A 12,498-nucleotide genomic window follows, 5' to 3' on the forward strand; every position below is an offset into this window, starting at 1 on the left:
CAGAGACATATCAAAGTATCAAACGTGCATTTTGATAGGACTGTTCCTCTGTCTTTTTGGTCTAGCATGCGCTATGATATAGTGGGATCAGACATCCCACCGACCTTTAAGATCTGGGGTTGGGCCAACCTTAATATATACAGGCCGGTTTTAAGATTTGAGCAAAAATACCAATTTGGCCTCTACATTTTATGTTTATTATCAATTTAGTCCATACATTTTGGTAGCAGTTAATTTGGCCCGTATTATTTTTACTTGAAGTAAGGTGAGTTGACAGTATGGATTAAGTATCCGTTTGGATACACAGCACGTTTACGTTTGCGTGTTTTCCTTCCTTTTTTTTTTTTTTTTTTTTTTTTTTTTTTTTTTTTTTTTTTTTTTTTTTTGCTTCAGCCGCAGTTGTTGACCAAGTTAGCAGTGAACAGTACAGTGCACACTGTTCATGGGTCCTAAAAACTTCACATTTCAGTAACTTTTTTATTAAAAATGGGTCCCACAATACTATTTCACACATTTAAAAATTATTTTATTACAGTGTTTTCAGTTTTCAGTTTTAACAAAATAAGTTCTATCCAAATGAATCCTAAATTGACTGCAAGTTGAAAATAATAGGAACTAAATTGATAGTGACCCAAAAACATAGAGATTAAAATAGTATTTTTGCATAAAAATTTTCTTAATTTTTTAAGTTCCAATTGTTACTCTTCCTCCCGTTCAATAATCTTTTCTTCTTTTATCCTCCTCTTTTCATTGGATTGGCTCTGGCCTTTTTCTTTTAATTGATAATTTGATAGTTATAATGGGGAGAGAGATTTAAATACTAGATAATTTGGTAATATTAGGATGTACTATTTAAGCTAAAAGGTTCTTAGCAGCAAGATGTGGCAAACCAGTCAGGTAAAAAATGGGTTAGGAATGTGTCCAGTCAATTGAGAAATGAGTAAGGTTTGGGTTGACTTGTATTTTTTCACATTAAAATAAATAATTTGAAAACGTTTTCATTGACACTGATTCATGAATATACCTTATTTGGATGAGTATGATCCCTAATGAAATATTAGTTTTAAAAGCATTTCATCATCATATCAATAGACACAAGCCTGAAAAAGCCGCTGAATTTCGAGAGATTAAATTAAATTATTTAGTTGAAGAAATGGCAATTCTATGCCAAATTTTTATAGTTTACATCTCATAATACATTTTTATAGTTTACATCCCATAATACATTAACACTAACTCGGAAGGAAAGCAACAACAACAATAATAGGCCTCTTTTTTTATGCCCCATTTATATAAAAAAAAATGTCCACTTTTTCATCACAAACAAGGTAATAGGTAAATGACATTTCGAGGGCTGATTCATTATGTGTGTATATGTATATATAAACTGTGTAAAAAATGGGTCGAGTCATAGGTCAGTCAAGTGGCTTGGGTTAAATTGTAAAAAACAGGTTGGGTCATGAGTTAACTTGCTTTTACTCCAAATCAAATTTTGCCAAGTCTTTTGGCAGCAAGTGGAGCAGGTTAAATTGGAAGTTTTGGGTACAATAATTCAGTCCCCTGGAGACTTCACAAGAAAACTGACTGTGCCTTCAAGAGGGCCATGCCATATAATCTCCTTTATCACAGAAGCTTTGCTCTCTCTCTCTCTCTCTCTATGCTTTATTTGCCAATTGTGGGCTAAATGCTTTGAAGTTTCGGAAGGGGAACAAAAAATCTTGCATCAGTCAAAAAGGCAACCGCTTTTCCTTATGAGTTTTTAAAAAATTTCATATAATAAAGATATCTCTAGAACATTTGTGAATTAGCATTACACACATTTTGTATCTGACCCACTACTATTAAGAATAGGCATGACTGTCTTTACCATTGCTCTCTCTAGCTTCTACCATTCGATCTGATTTTGCTCGAAGTTTGTACGGTTTCTAATTTTTCATAATGTCCATATGAATCCTGTCTTTTTTCATTTTTCTCTTGGTCCATCACAACAACTCTGTCCTCGATTAGCTCACTTGTTGACACTCAGTAAGAAAAATCCTAGTTTTTCCTCCATAACTTGGGTCCATAGCTAAGCAATAATATATATATATATATATATATATGATTTCTTTGACCATTTGTAAGTTTCAGTGTGTGGAACGCATACATTATTATTATTATTATTATTATTAGAAAGATTATGTATACATTGGATTCTAATTTAGGCCGAAGAAGTGAAGGGCTAGATATAAAAGTATTGGTGACAAATTGATAATAGTCCGTATGAAAGTCGACGACTCGACAGTACAAAAGTAGTAGTGGTTGTGAGTTTGTTGAGTTGGTAAAATCTGGTATACAATTTTGTTTATATAAAGAAGACCGCCTCTTGACTCTTCTTCTGTGGTTTATATTTTATAACAAGGGACCGTGGACCAAAGGATTTTTCTTGGTTGAAAATTGATACCCAAAAAAAAAACAAATTTTGGCCATATATTTGAAACTAATTGTTCGAGGTGCCTTAATTTCTAATGAGTAATTACACAACTTATGCGTTACCAATTAACCTAATGTCAATTGTTTAAAACTAAATGCTTACCCATCCAAAAAAAAATTATGAGAGAGAGAGTAATTACACAACATATGGGTTACCAATTAACCTAATCTCAATTGTTTAAAACTATATGCTTACCCAATGAAAAAAATTATGAGAAAGAGCACTTCATGACAAAGTAAAGGAAAATTGTCAATACTTGAGACAATTTTGAGTTCCCAAAAAAAAAAAAAAAAATTATAGAAAAATCATATTAGTGCAGAATGAAACCACATATATATTCCCATTAAAAAGTTTTAACTTAAATTTTTTTTCAAATATTACAATCCCCCACAAATCATAATTAAGTTTTTAAATTTGTGGAGTTTTCAAAAAAAAAAAAAAAAAAATTGCACCAAAAGCTAATTATAACGTCAAAAACATGTTCACATACACAATCTAACATTTTTTTTTCGAAACAATTCCATCTTAAATATTTTTGTACTTTCATCTTTATAACTATCAACTCATGTAATTTTTGTTGTCTTTTAATCTTTATTGTGGAATAAAAGAAATATAAAGGCGATAAAAAAATAAAAATAAAAGAAAGACAAGATAAAGAAATATGGAGATGATATTGTATTCTATCCTTTTAGTGGTCATCCAGCACATCATATTATGATAGATACCAAATATACAAATTATAGCTGATAACATATTTTTTTAGTTTGTCATTACAAATATTACTATTTTTGTATGTGTTCTAATAAGTATCACTGTTTACTAAAAAAAAAAGTTTGTTATTTGTAACAAAACATTAAATAAAAGGAAGGGAGAAACAAAAGACTTACAACTTGTGGAACAAAATCCCTTATTAAATTGTCTTCCCCTAATATAGTAGCATGGGTGGCTAACGAGCCATCCACGTGAAAATGAATGGGAATGTCTTCAAATTTTTTTTTTTTTTTTTTTGTGAGTACTTATCTAAATAATTTTGATTCTATGAGTTCTATCTTTCAAGTTTTTTATTTAAAAAATAATAATTAAAAAAAACCCACACACACAATTTTGATGGTTTGCTACCAATAATAATAATAAATTTAAAAATAAAAAAACCTTCTTTCCATGACATGAGAACCAGTCAACTGTCTCTCTCTCTCGCACACATATGCTTGACTTTCTTTGGCCCTCCAAAATTGTAGCTAATAACACATATTAAAACACACAAACTTCAACAATATTAATCAGGCAAGAATACAGAAAGAGATATTAAAATTCCTCACATTCATCCAATCCAACATTTGAAAAGAAAGAAAATAAAAACAAGGACAAGGGGTTCATTAAAAATCTGCAAAAATAGGGGAAAAGCAAGAAAATGAAGCACTCAAGGCAGAGGAAAGGACTGGCTCTAGTTCTTCCTCTGCAGGTTCATCACCTAGAGAACCATTGAAGTCTCAAAGTCCATCACATTTGATAGATGCCGGGTCCTTGGAAACTGCGGAGCTCCACCCTGCACCTACAACATTAATTGAGACCAATGCTGGAGATTATCCTCCTCCCAACAATCTTTATGACATAAAATGTATATGCTATGCAGAGACCACAAAGCTATGGTCAATTGCAGCCCCTATAGCATTCAACATTTTGTGCAATTATGCTGTCAATTCGTTTACCAATATTTTTGTTGGACACATTGGAAATATGGAGCTCTCTGCAGTTGCAATAAGTTTGTCTGTCATTTCAAACTTCTCTTTTGGCTTCTTGGTTAGCTTCTTTCAACATCTCTACAACTTTTCTCATTCCTAGTCATACTTACATTTACGTCTTCTATTTTGTTCTTTATGGTTTGTAGTAAAATTTTATTAGTGTTCAAATACCGTAGGTTCTTACAATTGTTAGCTCAGGTTTTACAATGTTTGAATGAATTCAATATTTTTATGGCCAAGGTTATCCAGTTTTGTTTGTATAATTTTACAAGTTAAACCACCTGCAATTTGTTTTTCTATGAAACCATTTTATAGTATCAATAGGGATTTATTTGGTGCTTCATTTGTTGCTAGGCAAGCGTAGGAAAGCAAATATGTTCTTAGAAGCCAAGAACAGATCAAAATCATGATGGATGTTATAAAATTTCTAGCTTTCTTCATTATTTTGAGGTCTTCTCAATGTCAATTGAATCATGACCTACTTTTTCCTGGATTTGCTTGATGTTATTAGTATTACTACCTTTTTGTTTGAACATTCTATTTAGTTGCATGCTTGCATTGCATGCAATGATGCAAAAAATGTTCATCTCTGTTATTACATCATCAAACCATTTATTTCACTCATAATATGCTATTATAATAGCTAAAACTATCTGACAAATCCTAATTTTATAACACAAAATCGCAGTTTGGTATGGGAAGTGCACTGGAGACATTATGTGGTCAGGCATTTGGTGCCGGGCAAGTGGAAATGCTAGGGGTATATTTGCAACGTTCATGGATTATTCTATTTGTGACTTGTTTCTGCCTATTGCCTCTTTACATATTCGCAACACCAATCCTAAAACTCCTTGGACAAGAAGATGACATTGCTGAGCTTGCTGGAAAGTTTTCAATACAGATCATCCCTCAAATGTTTTCACTTGCTTTCAACTTTCCAACCCAAAAGTTCTTGCAGGCACAGAGCAAGGTTGGATTTCTGGCGTGGCTTGGTTTTGTGGCTTTAATTCTACACATTGTAATCCTCTTTATCTTCATGAAAGTGTTTGGCTGGGGTATTAGTGGTGCTGCTGCCGCGTTTGACATCTCGGCATGGATCATCTCCTTGGGTCAGTCAGTTTATGTTGTTGGTTGGTGCAAGGATGGGTGGAAAGGATTGTCATGGTTAGCCTTCAAGGACATTTGGCCCTTTGTGAGGCTCTCCATTGCTTCAGCTATAATGATTTGCCTAGAGATTTGGTATATGATGACTATAATTGTTCTCACTGGACACCTGGAGAATCCTATCATTGCTGTTGGTTCCCTTTCAATCTGGTGAGATGACAGTGAATTGAAAGAACTTTAGGACAGTGTCCTGAGAATGTTCATTTTTGTTTTTCTAAAAAAAAAAAAAAGAGAACATTCTCATGACACTCATGATCATGTCAACATTTTTTGAATAATGTTTAAAAGTGATTAATTCACAATTCTCTATCGACCAAAGTTTTTAGGATAAGAGGTAATTTATCATGGTATTAGACCAGGGGGTTCTAAGTTTGACCCTGTCTCAACCATGCCTCTCATTTAAAAGTTAAAAATTCCATGTCCCCATTTAAGGATAAACAGTAGTGGAAAGGTAGTGTGCTTGCAAAATTATGGGAAATATGATACTATGGAACAGTTTGATGGATGCTAACTCAGAATCATTGGAAAGTAGGAGCAAGAAATTGGGAGTGAAGCTATTTGAGTGTCATGAAATTAAGAAATTTGTTTTTCCAAAGTTACAAAACATTTTTTACAAGAAAATATTATGTAACATGTTTGAAAAATACGCCAATCACTCTTAATAAAACCAGATGTAAGATTTATGTTAGTTTCACTTCAACTTCCATATGAATAGTATTTGATTTTCTGAATCTATGCATAATCTCAAATTTTAATTTGTGCTTTATTTTTCTTGTTTCAGCATGAACTTAAATGGGTGGGAAGGCATGTTGTTCATTGGCATCAATGCAGCAATAAGGTTATAATAAAAAAAAATTCTTTAACATCGTATGTTATTCTTCTTAGCTCACAAATTATATATTTTGATTTGTTTCCAGTGTTCGAGTTTCCAATGAGCTAGGATCTGGACACCCTAGAGCAGCCAAATACTCAGTCATTGTCACTGTCATTGAATCTCTCTTCATTGGGATTTTGTGTGGAACCATTATCTTGGTTGCAAAAGACCATTTTGCTATCATCTTTACTGGAGATAAAGAGATGCAACGGGCTGTTTCTCGTTTAGCTTTCCTTCTTTCTATAACCATGATACTTAATAGTGTTCAGCCAGTTATCTCAGGTGAAGGAAATAGTTATAGTATGATATCTGTACCCAAATGTTGTCTAAAACATGTAATGAAAATGCTATTATTGCAGGTGTTGCTGTTGGAGGAGGTTGGCAAGCCATAGTGGCTTATATAAACTTGTTTTGTTATTACGTTGTAGGACTCCCTCTTGGCTTTCTTCTCGGCTACAAAACTAGACTAGGAGTGGAGGTAAAGTATTACTTTTTGTTGTCTTTAATCCCGTGACTTGGGGTAAGTCACGGGATTTGAAATTATTCATATTGATAAGAAATCCAAATTCATGCATGTATCATGTATGTATTGATTGAGTACAACGACCAAGTCTTAGTTCCAAAATTTTGGGATCGACTATGGATTCTCAACAAATTAGTTAAGGTCAGCCACATGTATATGTATTGAATTAGTAGTTGACCTATATTAAAATTTTGTAAAACTTGTTATAAATATGTGTTTTATTATAATGTGTTGGTATTTATCAAAGTGAATGAGAAAGATGTAACATTAATTTTGAGTTTTGAATTGTAGATAGAGGTCATTAGAGTTGAACCATGCTGTTAAACTCTTCCATTCTTTCTTTCTTATCTTCTCTTTATTTTTCATAATATTTTCAAAATTTGACATCCATGGTATATCATGTTAAGAAACGGTCTGATATTGTGCTCTAGTATCATATACTTCTATTGTTTTTATCTATTCTTTAATGGCTAAGTAGAGATATTTCATTTGGTTCTCTCCATCTCTGAAAGTTTTGCAATTGGTCATTGTTGCTGTAGGGAATCTGGATTGGCATGATTTTGGGGACAGTTTTGCAGACATTGATCCTCTTGCATATCATTTATAAAACCAACTGGAACAAGGAGGTGAGAAATGATATTGTTTCACTTGCTGTAAGATTGTTAGGTAATAACTGGACATATAATACATGGCATGGACTAGAAAAGTTTCCTGTGGAATTTAGAATGCTTAAAATAAATAATGACTAAATCTTACTATGAGGATCAAGAAATGACTGTCTTTAATCATTTTAATTGGAATTACAGGTAGAGGTAGCATTAGAACGAATGCAGAAGTGGACTGGACAAGATGAAACATTTGATTAAATATAAACCTCTTGGTTTCTCCTCTTCTTGTACACAAAAAATTTTCATGATGTCGTACCTTTGAGTATTTATATGTCAAATTTTCATTTTGAACCTGTAGCGAAGTTCAATCTAATCTCAGGTAAAATTTTACTAGCCCTGCCTCAAATGTATAGGCATGGTCAACATTCAAAATTAGATGTGAAAGAGCTTCTCTCTTTGTGTGTATAGAATGTGTGATGTGAAAGAGTTTTATTTAGGTTTTTTTGTTCTTTGGATGAAGACATTGATGGTCAAACCTGGATATATCTCCACCATAAGGGGGGGGAGTTGCCATTTGGCTAAAGAGCCATTGGCCATGGGTGAGAGCAATGGTGAAGCTGCATTGGGGCAAGGGGAGCTAAACCACCCTCCCTCCAAAAAAATATATATATATAAATTAATGTATGCTTATAAATATGAACGGGCAAATCAGTAATCAGAATTATCAAAATTATCACTCTAAATCTTAATTAAAATAGTACTTGAGACAAAACAAAAGTTTAACCCTCGCATTGCATCAGCATTCATGTAATTTTTATGCAAATGGAAAGTTCAAGTCTATTCTCAATTCCTCACTAGTTCTCATTGCTAACACCCTCACTAGTTCTTCTTCTATATTAAAATATTGAATGTCTTGAGAATCCTTCAGTGCCCTCATTACGTCCTTAATATTCTTCCACCGTAAATCCGACAACGTATTGGACTGTTCTAAAGTCATTCCCCTCATGTTCTTCAAGGTTAATCTAACCAAACCCTTAATGTCCAGATAGGTGGCTGCCTGAAAATAACAACAATAGGAACACCCAAATGAGAGAAGATAATGATTAAGCCTGATAAAAGAGTGAAAGTAAATGAAACTAGTCAAATACAACTTCCCACAATTTTAATTGACTGTTGGACCGACCAAAATTAAACCATAGTCACATGACAAATTGATAGCACTGATGAACTCAATTGGCAGAGGCATACCTCAAGATAATCAACATATCATCAAACAAAAGGTTCGCCTTTTTAAAATTTTAAAAACAATAAACAAAACTCCATCTTTTTCCTTCTCGCTTCTTATTTTCTCAGCCTCAAAACACAAACTCAAGGAATTTTTTTAAAAAAAAAAAAAAAGAATTTTCTTGTCTAAAATTCTCACCTTTTATGTATCTACAACCCCGCAAAAAGAAAAGAAAAGACACATACTAGTCAAAGAAAATAGTAAACTAAAATAAAGGAACAGGTAACAGAATGAATGAACCATGAAGGGCAAAAGAAACATTCAGCCCATTAAATAATCCCTTCTCATTAGAAAAGTTAGAACATAACAGGATTCGAATTCCCCATATATTTTTCCCAGCGACTCTCTTATTTTCTCAGCATCCAAACAAAAACCCAAAAAAGAAATCTTTCTTATTTTTTCAATAAAAAGGAACAACAAGAAGAACAAAAATTGCATAAAAACACAACACAATCAATAAAAATAGTAAAACAAAAGGCCAAAGCAGAATGGAATTGCAAAAGGTTTTTTTTTTTTTTTTTTTTTTTTTTTTTTTTTTTTTTTTTTTAAGAAAGAAAAGTAAATCATAACAGGACGCAATTTCCCCATGTTTTTTCCATGTCAGGTTGTCACCCTCTTGTTTTCTCAGCATCCAAACAAAAACCCAATAAAGAATTTATGTTTACTTTCATAAAAAAGAACACCATCAAGAAGGACAAAAATTGCATAACAACCCAAAAAACACAACACAGTCAATGAAAATAGCAAAAACAAAAGGCAAAACCAGAATGGAATGCGAGAAAGAGAAGGGTATGGAGTACGAACCACACAGAGCTCGTAGAGCGTGTTGTTGTCGAGGTTGACGAACTCGGCGTCCCAGGCGGTGAGTGACTCACCATGGGACTCGGAGGCATGTTTCTTGCAGTACTCGATGACTCGTGCGAGAATGTTGCTTGGTATGATCGGCAATGGGATTACAGTCTCGCCGGCGCAGTTGAATTCTTGGATCATCATGTTTTTCTTTATTTTCCAAGACTCCATGGCCACGTTCTCTTCCACCTCGAACGTGTCGCCGTCTGAGCTCCTCAGCTTTATCATCTTCTTCACCTTCTTCTCAACTTCCATGCTTGTCGACGCCATTGTCGTTTTCAAACAAACACACAAACAGACACAAGGAAAACAGAGAGAGAGAGAGAGAGAGTTGCAAGTTGAGAGAGTGTGTGACTGTGTGTGGAAGTGGTGAGGTATTTATGAGGGTTGGGTAAGGGACTAAGGCGGTGCTGATTCAAAAAACTGAATTCCGAGACTGACTCGGAAACCTTTCCAAACCGAGTAATACATAAAGAGGCTAATACAATTTTATATATATATATATATATATATTAATAGAGGTCCACCACAAATTATCTAGATAATTTCCTTCTCAACCAAAATATATATATATATATATATATCTAGATAATTGAGCTTACACGTTGATATGTCATCAATTACCCAAAAAAAAACTTATCAAAAAAAAAATTACCCCAAAAAAATAATTCTTTCTCAAAAAAAATTACAAAAAAAAAAAAATTCATTTAGAACTTTCCATACATAAAATTGTATAGAATATTGTTTATCATTAGGTTGCTAAATTGCAAATTAAATTACGCCCTTAATATTTGTAGTATTTAGATTTTACACCATAAAGTTCTATTTTATTTGTATAAGTAGTCTCCATCTATATTTTTCCATCAAGTGTCACATAAGTTTGTCATACGTGTTTAGTTCATCCAATAAAGGGATGCCACATCATTTTTATTATACATGTCATTTTTTTTTTGTTTTTTTAGGCTACATAAGTAACGTGACATCATTTTATTGGATAAACTAAACACGCGTAAAAAGTTTGTGTCATACACTTAACGGAAAATATGGGTAGATGGACTACTAATACAAACGGAATAGAACTTCAGGGGTAAAATCTAAATTCTAAAACTTTAGGGTATAAAATCCAAACATCCAAAAATTTTAAGAGTGTAGTTTACAATTTAGCCTTATTATTATCACCTAAAAGCCCTAAATATCTATAATTAAATGGTAAAGTAAAAAAAAAAAATTAACTTATTTATTTTATAGTTTTTATATTTCCCACAATTAAAAATAATATCAAAATTTTCTTTAGATGGTCTATTAACAAATGCGTGCCCAAGATCGCAATATGCAATCTCTATGATGCATACACACACTAACACAAAAACCTAAATTCTACATTTTTTTATATATTGAATTAAGAAAAATATGAAGAAAATACTAAAAGCTCATTTGAATAGATCAATCCATTATGGCGCTGGCTAACAGGGGTTATGTTTTAGCCTTTAAGGTGTGTTTGGTAAAGTGGATTTTAAGGAGAAAAAAAAACCTTTGGGAAAGTGTTTGGTTGGGAGGAGGAGTGAGGAAAATAATGGTAGAATCCGGATGTTTTCTCTCCAATTCCACTAAAAAGTTCTCTCTAAAATAGAAAGAAAAGAAAGTTTGATAGGTAAATGACGAAAATACCCATATGCACTGGGCGGACTTGTCCAATACGTTGTTGTTGGTTTTTTTTTTTTTTTGGGCCCGGTTTGTACATTGCCTCTTTTTTTTTTTTTTTTTTTTTTTTTTTTTCGGACGCTTGCCTCTTACTTCTTCTTCTTTTCTATTTTCATTTTTCTTTTCTTCTTTTTTCTTTTGATTTCCTGGGTAGACTTCATCCAGTACTTTTTTTTAAAAAAAAATTTTAGACATGATTTTTTTTCTAGACATATATATATATATATATATTTTTTAATAAATTTAGGTGATTTTTTTTGTCACTTTTTTGTTTTAATTGGCATTATTTTTTAACAATGGTATATGAATAAATTTATACAAACATACACTTTTCATCCTTCACTTTTCCACTTTCAACCAAACAAAAAGGAGGGAAATTAAAGAGAGAGAATAACTAAGATGAGATCTGTGTGTAGGAAGTGGAAATAACTTCTTGTAGAGTAAAGAGACTGAACAAGACACTTGGGAATACATGGAAAAAATTGAAAAACATGTGGGGCCATTTGACGGTGGTGTTTAAGTGAGCGTTTGGATTGCGTTTATTTACCCCATGTCTGCGTTTGGCGTTTTAAACTGAGGGACCCACGGCTACAGTGCTCTCCAAGATAAACGCCCATGACTTCAGAACAAACGCAGAAATTTTTGGCTGAATGCATTGTTCCAATAAAATTGGGCATACGTGTACTATTCCTTTTCTTTTCATTAATTTTTTTGGAAGAACTTGTTCTTTGTGTTCTTCCCAGAACATGATTATTCATGTTCTTGAAACCCAGCAAACCCATCAAAATAGTGAAATCAAAACCAAGACAGAAGCCACCAATATGAGAGTAAACCAATCAAACCCATATGAAAAAAAATCAAAACCGATCAACCCATCAAACCCATATGAAACCAAAACCAGATCAAACTCATCAAATCCATATGAAACCAAAACCAAATCAAACCCATAACCATCGAGTTCCCATATCAAACCCATCAAACCCACCGTCGATCAACCCATCAAACCCACTGCCGATCAACCCATCCACCACCACCGAGTTCCCAAATCTAGAAACTAAAACATTAGATCTTCATAAGACCAAACTCCATGAGAGAAAGAGAGAGGAAGCTCCACCTCGTGCATATCAGAGAGAGAGAGAGAGAGAGAGAGAATGGTTTAGGTCAAGAGACCATGCTCCCTATCTCTTCTTTCAATTAGTGTTGGGAACTCTTTCACACTGGGCCTCCAAGACCTAGATGACATTTCACTTCTCAATGCCGAAAAAGCTAAAGAATTTTT

At 33.1% G+C, this 12,498-nt stretch overlaps 2 protein-coding genes across 2 annotated transcripts; one reads left to right on the plus strand and one right to left on the minus strand.

Moving 5' to 3' along the window:
- Positions 1-1,398: 1,398 nt before the first annotated feature.
- On the plus strand, positions 1,399-7,777 carry LOC126721847 (protein DETOXIFICATION 34). Its single transcript, XM_050424917.1, has 8 exons — positions 1,399-1,414; positions 3,870-4,273; positions 4,904-5,529; positions 6,161-6,217; positions 6,297-6,535; positions 6,613-6,731; positions 7,316-7,402; positions 7,583-7,777. The coding sequence occupies exons 1-8, from the start codon at positions 1,399-1,401 to the stop codon at positions 7,640-7,642; spliced, it is 1,608 nt and encodes a 535-aa protein (XP_050280874.1). The 3' UTR covers positions 7,643-7,777.
- Positions 7,778-8,158: 381 nt separating this feature from the next.
- On the minus strand, positions 8,159-9,974 carry LOC126721619 (SKP1-like protein 4). The gene is made up of 2 exons (XM_050424668.1): positions 9,474-9,974; positions 8,159-8,441 (listed from the first exon to the last, which is right to left on the minus strand). The coding sequence occupies exons 1-2, from the start codon at positions 9,786-9,788 to the stop codon at positions 8,199-8,201; spliced, it is 558 nt and encodes a 185-aa protein (XP_050280625.1). The 5' UTR covers positions 9,789-9,974; the 3' UTR covers positions 8,159-8,198.
- Positions 9,975-12,498: the final 2,524 nt, after the last annotated feature.

The sequence above is a fragment of the Quercus robur genome, chromosome 4, assembly GCF_932294415.1.
Source record: "Quercus robur chromosome 4, dhQueRobu3.1, whole genome shotgun sequence".
Classification (NCBI taxonomy): domain Eukaryota; kingdom Viridiplantae; phylum Streptophyta; class Magnoliopsida; order Fagales; family Fagaceae; genus Quercus; species Quercus robur.

What these genes read in the sequence shown, in the direction of transcription:
- LOC126721847 (XM_050424917.1), top strand. An exon ending in GTTGGTTCCCTTTCAATCTG is followed by an intron (nt 5,530 to 6,160) that starts GTGAGATGACAG and finishes TTCTTGTTTCAG; the next exon opens with CATGAACTTAAATGGGTGGG. An exon ending in AAACCAACTGGAACAAGGAG is followed by an intron (nt 7,403 to 7,582) that starts GTGAGAAATGAT and finishes TTGGAATTACAG; the next exon opens with GTAGAGGTAGCATTAGAACG.
- LOC126721619 (XM_050424668.1), bottom strand. Translation starts at nt 9,788, where the DNA reads ATGGCGTCGACAAGCATGGAAGTTGAGAAGAAGGTGAAGAAGATGATA. An exon ending in CGCTCTACGAGCTCTGTGTG is followed by an intron (nt 8,442 to 9,473) that starts GTTCGTACTCCA and finishes TGTTATTTTCAG; the next exon opens with GCAGCCACCTATCTGGACAT.